The following is a 17,432-nucleotide window of genomic DNA, read 5'->3' as shown; positions in this document are numbered from 1 at the left end:
TGTACAAGGGCTTAGAAGGCAAGACTCCATCCCAGTCTCAATGGAGTCCTCTCCTCTAAACATAAAACTTTTTTTTTCCTAAAACAGTAAAACCAACTTTTGTTTTTGTGCTGACCCATGCCACCTAGTGGTCAGAGTCACTGTAACTACAAGTCCTTTCCCTGAAAGCAAGTACTAATGTCCTGTGAGTAGTCTTGACACGTAGCCCTCTAGCAGCTAACCTATCTATCTACCCCACAGTCCTTGTATTTTCAAGGCAGAAAGGAGGAGAAAAACTCTTCTTTCGTCAAAAAAACAAAAAAAAAACACTTAGTTCAAGTAACTCTTCACCAATAAAACCGTGGATCGGGTAAAGTCAAGTCTTTTCCATTCTCATCCACGGTTGTTGGATATGAAGTATACCGCACTGTCCTTGTCTGGCCTACAAATGACAACTTTATCGGCATAGATTTGCCGGCCATAGCTCCAGTGCTGTAGACAACCCAGAAAGTGTTCATACATCTCCGGACAAAATGCCTTCATGCGAAGGGGCTTTGGAACTTTAAGATAGTTCCAGACGTCCTCTGCATACCACTTTTCACAATTTTCCTCAATTATGTCCGTTATTTCCCTGGGCATATATGGGAACTCTAGTCTCTCTAGACTCTTCAGGGGCCCGGCGCTACATGTATTTATTCTTTCATTATTCATTTATTTTCTTTTTCATTTTTTTTCACTTTCTTCACCTTTTGTTCATTGATTAATGTGTTCTAAAATTTAAGTATGAATAATTACATATTATACTTGTTCATCATGTATTTTTGTGTTGCACGATACATCAGGTATGTCTATCAGGTTATTTTTGGATGTAGTGTTTAAGTTCATTGATTAAGATATCCCATGCACCTGCATGACTCTAGGTGTTTCGTATGTGTCCAGGAATTTGGACTGACGTATCCATGTGGGTGGCCTATCAAAAGGATTTCCTGTTTAATCAACTTTTTTTCATCCCCATATATATGGATGGTCATTCCATCTTCCAACAGCCATAGTGGTGTGAAACATGTCAGCTTTTCATTGATCCTGTGACTCTGATGTCTTTGTACCAGAGACATTTTTAAAGCATCTTCAATAAAGGTGTCAACAGAGTGCAGCCGTCCAGTCTTTTCTTCGATACAAATGTAATTACTAAGGAGACTTTTAATAGGTGCAAAGTGCAGTGCTTTTCAGTCTGAAAACACTATTAACAGACCTGAATCAGAGTGCTGACCCAAAGTAAGATGAATGGAGGTCACACAAAGGTGTGGTAGTCAGGTAGCAACCTCACATTAGCTTTCTACTTGCCTCTGTAGTGGTTTGTAGATCCCTTCTTAAAAGTGTGTCAGTGACTGCTGAATTGAACCGAGATACTAACAGGAGATGTATAAGAATCTTATAAATTAAAAATATCAGTACTGGAGTTACATACAGTAAGATTCATGCTTGCACTGGAAACCTTAATCTAATTGATGGTAAAGAACAAACCCCAGTTCCCAATGCTGACACTAGGATATATCCGTTTTATGGTGTCAGGTGACTATGCAGACATAGTGATACATGATATGATATGTACAGGAATAACAAAGTGGTATCCTGAAAGACAAACATGCTCCCACATAAACACAAGTTCTAGCTAACACATTTACATTACTTACATTTTTTATTACTTTCTATCCACATGCACATTTTACATCACATTGCTATATATTTTTTTCTACACTTCTGCTTTTGAAAGAACACGTTTGCTAATATTTTAAAGCCCAACTTTGGCCCACATGTTTGTTGTGCCCTAGTAGAAGGGGTGGAGGGCATGTTCTGGACAAGCAACCCTGGATAGCCAGCACCGTGCATCTTCCAGTCTAATGCTGACAGGAGTCAGGACAATGCATTGCAGCGATGAAGTGGTTTTATGTAAGTTTAAAGCACTTCATGGCACTTCGCTTCATGAATGTGATGATTGTGCTTGCACACATTTCTCATGCCTCTCCTAATGTTAACAAAAGCACTATATCCAGTTCCTGGAATTAATATTGTGCATAAAGGCCTGAGAGGTTACCATGGATACTATGGTATTTGATAGGTTCATCTTTGGAATTTTTTTTTTGTAAATAAAACACAAATTTAGAGGCAAAATTATTTCCTTCACACAACCAATATGTTGGCAAAGAATCTCAGATCGGTAGTTTCTAGAATTGGCATTATTTGTTTTCTGAGATGTCTGGCGCCAGATAAGGTAAGCATACTGCAGAAAAGCCACATCAGGATGTAGATCAATGATGATGGTTAACTATTAAGGTCAGATGAAGTGTTTAGGTATAACTATAGTCTAATTTTTTATTTTTTTTAGTTTTGGATAGTGGATAAGGATTAGAACACCTCTCAGGTTATTGTTGCTGTCTATGTCCCCATTAGGGTTATTCACCCTCTCTATTTGTCTTGGTAACCATTATTGTTGAAAGTGAAATAAAATCACAAATTTTGGGTCTTCAAAAGAACAGGAATATTGGGGAAATTGTCCAATGAGGACAATAGTTCTGATGACCTTGGTGACAATGAGGGATTTCCTCTTTTTTCCTGTTGTGGCTATGGGACAAGAAGTGAAGGGAAATCTCCCCACTAGGGCACAGAGGTCATACGATACCTGACAGGGGTTGTAACCCTCCAGTATTCTATCCAAATGAAAAAGAAAAGTTTTGCCTTTAGTTCTATCCCCCTTCAGAGGTTAAATTAGCTTTAGGAGGGTACTTAAAAATGAAGGGCTTGTTGATGTGTCCGGGTAGGGGTTAGGGATAGCTTCCAGTTAGGGACATTCTCGTTTATATATTTTGGCACTGAAAGACCCACATAGAAAACTATTATGCTGAAAAATAGCATACCAGTAATCTAAGCTTTGATTAGAGTGTTGGGTTTATTATGCAAAGTGCAAAATGATACATCAAGAGCAATACTGGCTTAAGAGCTGTCATATGATTTTAAAGAAGTTATATCAGGCTCAACTCAAGTTGTAACAATCATCGTTTGCCAAAATAGCCATTATTTAGCTAAAATGAATAGTCCCATGGCTAAAAAAATACTATGAATTATAATTTAGTGAATTCAGCCTGGTTTCCTGTTGTTGCACTACTTTAAATATATTCCAAAAGGACCTGCAATTAACTTGAAAACTCACACTTGTAGGAATCATCTTGTTAGGAATCTTTGCTGCATTGCTGTATTATCAGTCATCATATGCTGCCTTCATTTGTGGGGCTTAAAATTACATTTCCTTTTCATTCTTTATTTTCTTTTGCTACCCTATAACTATATTATCACTTTAGCACTGAATAAGGTAAAACTAATATTTAGACATTTTAAATTGGGACAGTTTTGAGCATCAGCCTCAAAGAACCAACAGACTTCTATAATCAAACCAGCTGTACTCTGCAAATTGATTTGGTCCCACCTATTTTGGTGTGGAATCTGAATAAACATATTTAACGATTGACAGTTGGAATCATGTTTACTGTGTTATATCCACAGCTATATAACACACTGAAGTCAATAATAGAGGATATTTTAATTATTTTTGTGCAAATCTTGAATGAATATCATTTAAAATGGGTGAAAATCACTGTGATAAATAGAATGGGCAAATTCAAATAAAATCTTGGCTGAAAAATGGGGCAAATGTTGGGACCCCTAAGTATATTTGCTAAACTTTTATGAGCAGAAATAAAAAAATAAAACTTGTGCCATAACAAAGTATCCAGTTTGGTAAGGCATCTGAAAGAATATTCCAGAGGACAAACGTTACTTAACCCCTTCCAGCCCAATCACATTATATGACATCATTGACTTTGAGTGGGGATATCTGAATGATGCCTGCATCTGCAGGCATCATTCAGATATCATCTTTTACAGCCGGTGATTCTGTGCACCGTGAGAACAATCATACGTAGCGGCACTTCACCCACCTTTCGGTGCTTCTTTGGGCTCGCCATATGATTGGCGACCAGATAGTCCCCCGTCATCTCTATGACCTTCTGAGGCCCGGGCCCGACGTTATGATGCCATGTTCGGCCGTAAAAAAAAGAGAAGAACTCGGCTGGAAAGAAAGCGATCTATTATTTATTTATTTTCATCTCAATCTTTCCAGCCTGGAGGAGAGATGACCCTACATCTCTTCATGAAGAGAATCTGCCACACGCCATTCCTATTACAAGGAATATTTACTGTCCTTGTAAAAGGAATAAAAGTGATAAAACAAATTTTTTAAAGAGAAAGTGTAAAAATAAAAAAAAATGTAAGTAAAGTAAACAATAAAAATAAAATAAAAATGAAAGCACCCGTCCCCGTGTGCTCACGCACAGAAGCATACACACATGTTAGTTGCTCCCGCATATGTAAACGGCGCTCAAATCACACATGTGAGTTATCGCCACATGCGTTAGAGCGAGAGCAACAATTCTAGCACTAGACCTCCTCTGTAACTCTAAATTGGTGACCTGTAAAAAAATTAAAAGCATTGCCTATAGAGATTTTTAAGTACCAAAGCGTGCAGCCATTCCACAAGTGTGCGCAATTTTAAAGCGTGACATGTTAGGTATCTATTTACTCAGCGTAACATCATATTTCACATTATACAAAAAAATGTGGTTAATTTTACTGTTTTGTTATGTTTTATTTCACGAAACTCTTTTTTTTTTTTAAAAACATGTTTGAACATTTTTGGTGCAAATACCGTGTGATATAAAGAGTTGTAATGGCCACCATTTTATTCCCTAGGTTCTCTGCTAAAAAAAACAAACATAATGTTTGGGGCTTCTGAGTAATTTTATAGCAAAAAAAATATTATTTTTACATGTAGAAGAGGAGTGGCAGAATAGGTTCGGTATGGAAGTGGTTAAACCAGCTCAGAATCAACATTTTTTGATTTTAGCAGCTAATGCAACTTTCAGTCTAAACAGGAATGCCTTGTGAATCTGAGTTTAAGTGATGCACTTTATTGGCTAATTTAAAGAGTCTCCATCACTAACCTAAAAAATCCAGGTAAAAACACAAAAAATAAGTATTTTACATCCATACATGCATTTTTTTATTCACTTGCAATGGGCCTTTGAACTTCCTACAAAATGTAACTAGTCAGTTCCCTAGCACAGCCCTCTCCTCCCCCCTGTATGTCATAGCTATCTCCTGTTCTGTGAGTGTCTGAGTTTGGCCAGCTTCTCTGCCTCTCCCTTCACCTCACTACAAACATTTTTATGTAGCTGCCAGGAGAAGAGCAAAGGTAAATACCATAGTGTGTCCCCTGAGGTGCAGTTCTCAGTCTGCTGAGGGTGCTGGCATCATATCTAGGATGGCAGTGCCCAGCAGTAGTCTCAGAAGTTTTGAAGAAAAATAAAATGCACAGTTTAAATGCTGTTAAATGCACATATAACTTTATGGTAATATTTTATTGAAATTAATGGTTTGTCGACAGAGGCCCGTTATGTTATTAAAGATGCAAGCTTTCTAGACCCCATAGGTCCTGTCTTCAGGCTTCATACAATTCACTAAGGAGAGAGATGCAAAATACTGGCATTCAAGGAGATATGCCAGGAAAGTCAAAGGAGATGTTTAAAGGAAACAAGTAAAGTACCCCTACTTTGTGCAGGTTAAATTAGGCTACTAGTATTATATGCTGACTGTTATGTGACCATAACAGAATCTAGATGGAAAGTAGTAATTTCTCGAATTGTTATTAAGCCTTTCTGGGAATGATTTGGCTAGACTAGGACTGGTGACCATGTAATTTAATCTATCACAATTGATGAACAGTATGCTACTTTAAAGATTGGTCAAATGTTTATGTAAATATTCAGGCGTTGCAGCTTGCCAATTCATCTGGCTCTTAAACACGTTTTTTCAAAATTAACTGGCACTAATATCAATATATTATGTGTTCAAAGAAGATTGCTAATAGACCTGTAACGTCTATCACAACATTAATTTATCCATGCTAGTTAGGAAAACCTTGAATCTCTTAGTATATGTTCTCTTACAGTGTGCCCTTGTGGGTGTGGGTGTAAAGCTGGGAGGTTTTTTACCTTAATACAGTCTATTCATTACAGTAAAAAAAAAATTCTGTGTTGTGCTCTCTCCCCCAGCACCCCCTTAAATTTACCTCTGAGCCTGATTTCAGTCCAGCTTTGTACATGAGGGCAGTGTCTCTCCGCTCTCTCTCTCCTCATAGGCTCAGAGACAGCAGTGGGAGCCATTGGCTCCTGGTGCTGTCAATCATAGCCAGTGAGGAGAGAGTGGGGGGTGTACCCTAGCAACAGGTGTCAGGTGTCTCGGGAGAGAGCCCATGTGATTGCCCCTATAGCAAGTGACTTGCTATGGGGGCTATCAGCAGGGGGGGGGAAGAGCCAGGAGCTGAGAAGAGGAGGGTCGGGGGACCTGAAAAGAGGAGGATTGGGGGACCTGAGAAGAGGAGGGTCAGGGCTGCTCTGTGCAAAACCATTACACAAAGCTATCAATTATGACACGTTTGTTAAAAAAAATAAAAAATTATAAAAATGTTATAGATAAAAAATAAGAATTGCAGGTTTACAAGCACTTTAATGCTGCACAAATTATTCTTTAAAACATCATTAACTTTACTTTCAATGTGTTACAAATAAAAATTGTGTCAAACTAACAAGCTAAACTAATAGCCAACAGATGGGAAAGGACTGCCCTTCTTCCTTTCTTGCCTGTCCCTGGAATTTACATGCCCTGGGAAATATCTACCTCTCTCTATATATTGAATAAAGTATAGTAATAGTGTAACTAAATGTAAATTCATGCATGGTTTCTAAAGTAAATGTGCAACTTTAGCGTTATACAAGCACCATTTTTTTCCTTCAGTTATTTTGGGGGTGCATTGTTGGTTACTAAATAACAGCTGCCGGGAACTGGAAATGCTGAGTGATCAATCCTCAGAAAAGGCTGTGCCTGCTGGTCTTGGGTTTTCTATTTCACAGCAGAAAGCAAAGTTTGAAGAGAAAAGTAGAATATTTTTTCACCAAAGTGTAGCTCTGGTTCCTCCTTTCTCCACTTCTCATCCTGATGCAAAAGAGGCTATGATGGAAAAAAAACCCCTGCTTAGGTCCTAAAAATGATATATAGGTTGTCCATCCTGCCCAAAGACCAGAACCCAATGAAGATGAGTGTCAAAATAGATCTTTCTGATCTTGATGATCAAGGTATACATGAAACTAGCAAAAAACCTGACATTTGTTTATTCTGTCAATACACATTTATTGCCCAAACACTTTTAAAGTAAAGCCAATGACCATTGAACTTGAGCGTTACCACTGATGGAAATTTCACATGCTGTAATTGAGTTATAATTGAGTAGTCTAAACTCAACCCACTAGTGCATGGAAGCCCTGTATTCTGTAAGCTCACTGTAGGGAAATGTTTCTGCATTAGATGTATAATTGATACGTTTCGAGTATTTAAGGCTGGGCATGAAAATGTCCTCAGTGATATTTGTTTAAAGCTGAAAAAGTCTCAGTTCAGTGCTGAAAGACATGCTTTATACTATGGCCTCTTGGATGATCAACCCTGTCACTAATACAAGCGATAAGAAGGACAAGGTGGCATGAGGGAAATAAGCTGGTGCCTGGGTGATTGGAATGCATCCTGCACACGTCCAGTGCCTGCCACGATTCCCCAGGCTCCCCTTCTGACAGGTGAAAATGTACTCATTAAGTGAAATTTTATTCATCCTTCTTTTATCATGTATTATTGAACACGGCATGTAAGGAGTACAGGAATTTTCAAAGTGGGTGAAATCTTAGGCAAACATCAAGCAGCTTGGTATATGTGGCACCGGACTGAAAAGCAGACATGCTTTATAAACCAGAAACAAGACATGTTCAGGCTTATTAAAAGTACCAAGCAAGAGAGAGAGCAAGAGGAAGTTTCTATAGTAACCAATCAAAATTATTTTGGTTTTATTCTAGCTTCAATAAAGTGAGTTCTGATTGGTTGCTATGGGTTACTATGTGTGCTTTTTGTTCTTGCGCTCTTATTAAATGGTATATATCATTTCATATATTATGCACAGATATCATTGCCCCTATAATTAAAGGACAGGAATGTATATTGTAAGGTTTTCTAAACAGATCTTTGACTATATTCTAGTGAATCTGTACCAGAGGAAACACTGAGGAGGGCCAAACAGATTGGGTTTTCTGATCGTTATATTGGGAAGTGCCTGGGGCTTTCTGAAACTCAAACCAGAGAGCTTAGATTGAACAAGAATGTCAAGCCTTGGGTTAAACAGGTAAGCAAATTTTCCCTAATAATACATACTGGCAAGCTTCACAGGCTAGAGCAGTTAATAGTGATAAATTATTTGTTATGCATACGCAACACGTAAGAAACAATGGCTCATATTAAGTGTTAGGAATTTTTTAAAAGGTTCTTTTATGTTCTGCTGTATCTAGTGCCATATGACTGAGTTTTGTGGAACTATAGATTACTGGGCCTTGCAGTAAATAGGATATGGACCCTGGAATATGGGACCTTTGATTTGTCAAGTCTCATATCCATGGATTGGTCAGTATAAATGGCACTTACAGGATGTGGTGTGACCAAACACCTTGCTATAAATGCAAATAAACGAAGTGCCCAAAGACACTTATACACAATAAAAAACAAATGATAAATAGACACAATCTGTTATAATGTGCTGAGTGCTCCAAAAAAGTGCATATGTGCTCAAAAGTATAACTGGCATCAATATGAAACAAATATTAAAAAGACACAATCTTTGTATAAAGTGCTAAGGGCTCCAAACAAAGCACATAACATGCTCCAAAATATTGTATTAGTACCTTTGGGACAGCTACTGCAAGTCATTCACTGTATATTCATTTCTTCTTCACTTATCATTGTATCAAGTTGGGTAGTTGTACCTCATCCTACAAGCGCTGTGTATATTTATCCATTCAAGTCTCATATTCAGTCACACCACTAGAACATGTGGCAATCTGAAGCTAATAGTAAAAAGGATCATACATACAAACAAAAAAACAACAACAAAAAAAAACCCCCAAAGGAACCAAAACATGTAATTTATATGCTGTTAAAAGACTAGTTTAACCTTTTTCACTGTATTTAGGGTGTGACATGTTGCTAAGCACCCCAACTACTCAACTCCCCCCCTGAGCCCCCAACCCCGCCAAACCCAACTGCAGACAGGGGTTCCTCTCCCCTGAAGCTGCTGTAGTTGCATCATTGATTCACAGAGATCTGTGGTTGAATAAACTACAAGTCCCATTTACCACTGCGGCAGATGGACTTTTATTTCTCAATGGACTACGAGTGGGCTAAACAGTGCACTCGTAGTCCAACGACACTTCCTGCAGCTCAGTAACTTAAATATAATTTTGTGTGTTGTGTGTGTATGAGGGGGATGGAGTGTTACATTAATTACAATGTGCAAAAGTGTTTATCTTGCACCAAAAGGAACATAAATCTACAAATACACTATAAAACCCCTTCCACGTTGACACACGCTTACAAGTTTTTACAGAAGTCTAAACTATATATTGATTAATTTTATGTTGTAAAGTTGGAATACTTGGCACCTAGCCAAATCAAAATAGTGCTAGCTTTTGGTTCGGTAATAAACGTGTGGGGTCCTGTTACAGCTCTACTATGGGTGGTATGGTATATTTCCTGAATATGCCTTTAGATGTACCCCTAGTTCTTTGGAGTTTTAGTTTAGTGCTCTGCTTGCTTCACTACTGCCGCATGACAGGCCCAGGGGAACCTGCCATTCAGTGAGGGTAAAGCGATGGAACCAGGAGTGTGTTGGGGTCACTGTTTTTTTCTCATCAGGTAGATGGGCGCAGGGCATTCATGTGGATCTGTATTGCTGGACAACGTGATTAACATTGGATGTACAGTATCTCACAAAAGTGAGTACACCCCTCACATTTTTGAAAATATTTTATAATATCTTTTCATGCGACAACACTGAAGAAATTACACTTTGCTACAATGTAAAGTAGTGAGTGCAAAGCTTGTATAACAGTGTAAGTTGGCTGTCCCCTCAAAATAACTCAACACATTAATGCCACTGGCAAAAAAAGTGAGTACACCCCTAAGTGAAAATGTCCAAATTGGGCCCACAGTGTCAATATTTTGTGTGGCCACCATTATTTTCAAGCACTGCCTTAACCCAATTGGGCATGGAGTTCACCAGAGCTTCACAGGTTGCCACTGGAGTCCTCTTCCACTCCTCCATGACAACATCACAATGCTGGTGGATGTTAGAGATCTTGCACTCCTTCACCTTCCTTTTGAGGATGCCCCACATAAGCTCAATAGGGTTTAGGTCTGGAGAAATGCTTGGCCAGTCCATCACCTTTACCCTCAGCTTCTTTAGCAAGGCAGTGGTCATCTTGGAGGTGTGTTTGGGGTCATTATCATGTTGGAATACTGCCCTGCGTCCCAATCTCTGAAGGGATCATGTTCTGCTTCAGTATGTCAGTAGGTCACAGTACATTTTGGCATTAATGGTTCCCTCAACAGTAGATACCCAGTGCCTGCACCACTCATGCAGCCCCAGACCATGACACTCCCACCACCATGCTTGACTGTAGGCAAGACACACATGTCTTTTTACTAGTCACCTGGTTGCCGCCACACACTCTTGACACCATCTGAACCAAATAAGTTTATCTTGGTCTCATCAGACCACAGGACATGATTCCAGTAATCCATTTCCTTAGTCTGCTTGTCTTCAGCAAACTGTTTGTGGGCTTTCTTGTGAATCATCTTTAGAAGATGCTTCCTTCTGAGACGATAGCCATGCAGACCAATTTGAAGCAGTGTGTGGCTTATGGTGCTGCAGCTCCAGGGTCAGGGTCTTGGCAATTTTCTTATCGCCTAGGCCAATTTCATGTAGAGCAACAATTATTTTTTTCGGATCCTCAGAGAGTTCTTTGCCATGAGGTGCCATGTTTAACTTCCAGTGACCAGTTTGAAAGAGTGAGAAGGTTAACACCAAATTTAACACACCTGCTCCCCATTCAAATCTGAGGACTTGTAACACTAACAAGTCACATGAAACCGGGGAGGGAAAATGGCTAATTGGGCCCAATTTGGACATTTTCAATTATGGGAGTACTCACTTTTATTGCCAGTGGTTTAGACATTAATGGCTGTTTGTTGAGTTATTTTGAGGGGACAGCAAATTTACACTGCTATACAAGCTGTACACTCACTACTTTACATTGTAGCAAAGTGTCATGTCTTCAGTGTTGTTACATGAAAATATATAATAAAATATTTGCAAAAATGTGAGGGGTGTACTCACTTTTGTGAGATACTGTATATTGTGGGACTTTTTTGGGGTTTTGTAAACAAAAATTCTGTGTGTTTATTTATACTTTAAATTTTTCTGTTTGGGCCTTTTCTGGTAATTTTTTTGAAAACCCTTTGCCTATTAGATTATAAAATGGCCATTATTGTTTTTAACATTTGTCTCCTATTAACTTCAGTGGGGTTTAGCTTTGGCACCAGAACTTTATTAATGTTCACTGAACCCATCTTGGCTTATCATTTCTGGGGAACAAGAAATAAATGTAAAGACTGCCTTGGCCAAGGGTCTGGTGGTGATTGGGAGAAGAAGGGTAGACCACCTGCAGGTTGTAACAGTTCCTCTGTCTGGACCATGTGCCTGGAGACCCATGTCCACATACTAATGTATAAAACTGTCTGAAATAAGCACTGCAAGCTTTGCCCCAGACCAACCTGTAGGTTTTTACTTACATGATCAAAAAATAACATGTTCATTCCATTGGTTGCTAAGGAAAACATAGTTCACATTTCAGACACTATGACAGATAAAGCTATTCATAATAAATGTAAAAGCATGTTAATTGTAAAAAAACAAACAAAAAAAAACACACGGTTGGTTTTGTATCAGGAATAAAGGTTGTTTGCTATGGAGGACATTTGGAACATTACTAAAAAGCAATAACAAATGGTTTACCTTTACAACCCTGTGAAGACAGATTACATTAACACAATATTTACACACTAGAATTGAATAGGAAAAATTGGACACGGCTCAGAATTTTAATGATCTCAGAAGCAAAATTAAAATGCAAAAGAAGAACATTTCAGCATAACACAAGAGCCATGACACCATGGTCATACTTTGAAGTTCTGATTGTCAGACTTGGAAACACTCAAAGTGATTGTCAGACTTGAAAATATATAAAGATATCTTACGCATATTTTAAATCTCCCTGAACTTGTCAATAGAGCTATATCACATCTAAAACATCTCCCTGTCAATTAATTTGAAAAAAAACTTCTTTAGGTTTCAGGAGTGTGAAAGAGTGAAACTACACAGCTTTACATGGCTCTGAAACTTCTGTATTACATGTATACAACTCACAGTTTACTATGGTATAGATGGTCTAGTGCTCTTGTAATCTGACAGCAGTATAAAATATATGTAGTATAAGATTGTGAACACTTGACCACCTGACCATCACACCTACAGTATATGGCCCAACCTATGTAGACACCCTACATTTATAGAAAATTGTGCAATTCAACGATGTAGCAACATATTGAGAAAGGGCCTTTTCTGTTCCAACATAGCTGCGTCCTTGTGCAAAAAGACTTGGCTTGACAAGTCTGGTGTTGAGGAACTCAAGTTGGATGCATATATTGGAAATTGGAGCACCAATTGCAAACCAGGGTTTGCTCAATATCAGTACCTGACCTCGCAAATACTCGTTTGGCTGAATGGGGACAAATTCCCACAGACCCACTCCAAAATCTGGTGGAAAGTCTTCCCCAAAGGAGTGAAGGCTGCTATAGACACAAGGGAGGGGCATGCATCTCTATATTTATACTCATGAATTTGAAATGGGATGTTCAAAAAACTAATATAGGTGTGATGATCAGGTGTCCTCCAAATATTGGCCATATAGTAGAGGGAATAAAGGTAAACCGCCCTGTATATTTTAAAAGTAATGTTTGTATATTTTGGAAGAATAATAATAATTTGTGACAAATCAGAGCAATACTCAACATGTGATGAAAAACGCATGAGCATAGGTTAGCTGCCGCAAAAAGCTGCATATGAAAATGGATCAGTAGATCCACAGATAAGGGCAGCAAGGCTTTAGCAGGCTTTAAGGAAACTTCAGCACAACCAGAAACTTTTTGATTACCTGCTGAAGCCTCCTAGCAGCTTGTTTAAAATGACAGCCAGCGCTCCCATTATGATCTGTGTTTACCATCCCTGAACCAGAGCTGAACAGTGCTTTAAAAGCCTCAGCAAAGATACTTGAATGTTAACAAAATGCTTTGTAAAACCTTTTTGTACACAGTGCTCTTGTACCAACTGAAGCCTGAGTTTACGTGATTTAAAGTGTCCCTGTCAGCTTAATAAAATATCTATACTAACATTCATTGCATGAGCTAGAACAGGTAGATTTTTTTTTTTAAGCTGACAGGGTAACTTCAAAGGAGAGCAACTGAATTCTGCTTAGCATAAACTTAAACAAATATTAAAAGGCACACGCTTTATTTATCCTATATTCAAACAACTTTTCGACAGCATGGGGTTGGTGCTAAGACCCTCAGTTGTCCAGTGATAAATTGCTAGAGGAATGTAAGACTGGCATGTACTGAACACTGGTATTCCATTATTCAAAATTTTTTGGGAAAGGGGGGAGGAAGGGGAAGAATGTAACCAGGGATTTTTATACGGTGCAATATATAGATAAGACAATGATTTATAAAAATTCAAGAAATTTTATTATGACATATTAAAATTATTTTATATAAACATTATACAAAAATACATGGAATATGCATAGCCATGGAGTTTAGGGGATCCTGACAATGTATGATAAAAATAATGATCGCACTTCATCCCAACATGTTTCGCAATGTGCTTCCTCAGGGGAGTGTGCAACCAATTTAATGGTCTAAGCAGCGCAGCCCAAAAGCCGGTTTAGATGGAAAAGGTTGTGGAAACTGCAGGAGTAGGGTCAAACGAAGACCACCCCGGCCTGCAAAGCTGGTAAAAAATTAGCGTTGTTTGTCCGATGTAATAGGATTAGTGCAAACACTATACAACAGATCACCATGGGCTGACAAGCCAAATTGTTCCACTGTTTGTTTGTAAACTGCTGAGTGCAGCAATATGCTGCCTCTCAACGCCAGCTAAGCCTAGACACGGAGATTCGATGTCCCGTCAATGCCTCTGTAATGTCAGACTGCATAGTCTGAGTCTGACATTACAGAGGCATTGACGGGACATCGAATCTCCGTGTCTAGGCTTAGCTGGCGTTGAGAGGCAGCATATTGCTGCACTCAGCAGTTTACAAACAAACAGTGGAACAATTTGGCTTGTCAGCCCATGGTGATCTGTTGTATAGTGTTTGCACTAATCCTATTACATCGGACAAACAACGCTAATTTTTTACCAGCTTTGCAGGCCGGGGTGGTCTTCGTTTGACCCTACTCCTGCAGTTTCCACAACCTTTTCCATCTAAACCGGCTTTTGGGCTGCGCTGCTTAGACCATTAAATTGGTTGCACACTCCCCTGAGGAAGCACATTGCGAAACATGTTGGGATGAAGTGCGATCATTATTTTTATCATACATTGTCAGGATCCCCTAAACTCCATGGCTATGCATATTCCATGTATTTTTGTATAATGTTTATATAAAATAATTTTAATATGTCATAATAAAATTTCTTGAATTTTTATAAATCATTGTCTTATCTATATATTGCACCGTATAAAAATCCCTGGTTACATTCTTCCCCTTCCTCCCCCCTTTCCCAAAAAATTTTGAATTTCTAGAAATATAAGGTGATGAGGTGCCTACATTTGAATGTGTCCTGGGGACAGTGTGGACCATCCATTTTCTACTGGTATTCCATTGATTAATATAATCGATTGCACATGTGTTAATGTGTATTGCACTAAAGCAGCCTATTTAAATAAATGGGATGCCAACACTTAAAACAGAAAAAAAAAACACAGTGACAATTTTTTGTAAGCCAGCGCTACACAGGCATGGTAGTGCACTACTGTGCATTTTGATGAACTACAACAGAGGTGCATTGGCAAGGAAGTTGGTCCGCCATTAGGAAAGAATTGCATCAAACTGCACCAACACACAAAACATACCAAAGAATTACTTACCACACCAAATTTACTTACCACATAAAAATATTATGATTGGGCCCCAAAATAAAACCTGTAATATTTCTTCAGCCTACATTGTAACATTTTTGCTGTACAGCAGACACCATAAGGTTTCACCTCCCACCTGAAAGGTACATCCATCTCCCCATTGTGCTATTGAATCCTACTGAATGTTCAATGCAAATACAGATTTTCTCAATATTGGTATTTGAACACAACAATGAACAGTAGTATCACTTAGCTAGGAAACAACGTGTCAGGCTTCCAAATTCCTGTTTGGCTTTACAGCTACATTGTAAAATGAAGCTTGCATCAGATACATTTTTGTAATTCAGTGCCATTTTAACTGGTTCCTTTTGTCTATATTTGTTTTGCATTGAATAGCATTGGATATGTGAACGACCTGTCATATGTGCTATGTAAACAACTGGAAATTACTACTGTGATCTTTTCAGATGGATGCATTGTGTTCAGGGATACTGTGGCAGGAGATCAACCTATTCTGTAATCTAAATTGTCAGACGCATTGTCAAAATTGCTTGTCTAACTCTTATCCTTAATTTTACATTGCCAAGAGCTGCATTTAGATAACATATCATGAAAGAAAAAATAAATGCATTTTAAGTTGGGCATAAACAGATTTTTGTCAGTACTGAAAAATACTTTCTATTCTAAGAAAAATATTTTCTATTCTTCAGAAATAACATTGACCATGGTCTATTGTGACTTCCCTATTCTGTTTGTAACCAACTGCACTTTTCCCTCCATTAATGCATTAAATCTTAATTTATGCACTTCTTTAATCTATATCTAAACCCATTTTTTTTTCTTGTTTTGCAAACAGTAGGTAAGGATTAAAACATATCTTTTTTGTTTTCAGTTTCTCATTCAAAAATGTCATATCTTGTAGACACAACATGAAGTGAAAGGAAATCTCTCCATCTTAAACAGTTGTCACATGAATATGTATCCCAATTAGTAGCTCCCCTCCTCTATTTGTTTTCTGGTGCCATATCAATATTTTTTGGATTTTGGCAAAGGGTCGGAGGTATTTCCAACTGCAATAGACTGATAACGGCTAATAAAATTGTAAAGAAATAATATTGTAGAATGTTGATCCAGTGAGTTATCCAATTGCCATTAAAGGTTATGAAAAAAATCTCCCTTGTTTATCAAACTGGGCCTCCTTTTTTTTAGAGAGGTGTTTGTCTTCTTCCAGCCATCCTGGATGGAGCAGTGGTGGTCCGTACATAACGGGCATCGCCCCTCTAATCCATGCATCTGGCCCCTAATCTACATGCAGGAGCGCTGGATGCCAATGTTTTTTTTTTTAGAAGCACGTGTTTAGAGCCAGAGACCCTGAGCCAACCCAGTTGTGTAACAATAGCGAATTAATATTCACTATTGTCTTCCTGATGCTCCTCTCAGCCAATCAGCAGGCGGGTTCTGAGGCAGAGAGGAGAAGCAATCATATTGGCCACCGTGAGGGAGGAGGAGAAGACGTAGGGGAAGGCGGCGTGAAGCCGAGGAGGAGGAGACGTAGGTTGAAGCCGACGAGGCGGAAGCGTGATGGGGTAACTGCGGGGCTGGTGGGCTGACGATCGTGTGAGGGGGGAGAGAGTAGGGACAGACCAACCGGGGGGTGGTGTTTAGTTTTGACGCCGCCCTCCAAAAAAAATGGAGCACCAGTCGTCAATGATGGATGCCTATCTTTTTTCAACCTAATTAACTAGGTTATTATTTATGTAGTTATATAATTGGTCTGTCTACCTGGAGCTTGCTGTTTTAATGAGTCAAGGGCTTGGAGGGGTTGATTTACTAAAGACAAATCGACCACCCAGTTTGCAAGAGAATGTGTCCCAGAGCTTTGTGAATGAGGTCAAGCTTTGCTGACTTCCATCATCCAGAGTTTTAAAATGATCTTTGCACATAATTGGGTGATCTTTCCATAGTGCAACCCTATCACATTTACTAAGCTCTGGGGCAAATTCCTTTGCTAAGTTCAACTTCACTTGCAGAGTGAACAGCCTATTTGCCATTAGTAAATCAAGCCTATATACTTGCATTGTCAACCTCCCTGGCGGTATGATTATTTCAAATTTTTGGTGCTGAAAGCGGTACAATTATTTTGCATGGAAATTTGGCGTTTTATATTGTAGGTCTATTTTTAGGAATAACTCACTTAAATCTGTCCAAACCAGAGTC

General features: G+C 38.7%; 1 protein-coding gene across 1 annotated transcript in view; it reads left to right on the top strand.

Moving 5' to 3' along the window:
- Positions 1 to 17,432, top strand: part of CPS1 (carbamoyl-phosphate synthase 1) — a 179,499-nt gene that overhangs the window by 108,446 nt on the left and 53,621 nt on the right. The window contains exon 22 of the mRNA XM_077448349.1: positions 8,170 to 8,311. Within this exon, the coding sequence (XP_077304475.1) occupies positions 8,170 to 8,311 (142 nt within the window). The remainder of the gene's footprint in view (positions 1 to 8,169; positions 8,312 to 17,432) is intronic.

This window comes from Lithobates pipiens, unplaced genomic scaffold, assembly GCF_037356315.1.
Source record: "Lithobates pipiens isolate NorthernLeopardFrog02 unplaced genomic scaffold, aLitPip1_a1.2 Scaffold_22, whole genome shotgun sequence".
NCBI lineage: Eukaryota > Metazoa > Chordata > Amphibia > Anura > Ranidae > Lithobates > Lithobates pipiens.
Note: the sequence above shows the minus strand (reverse complement) of the source record. Positions and strands in the feature narration are given on the sequence as shown.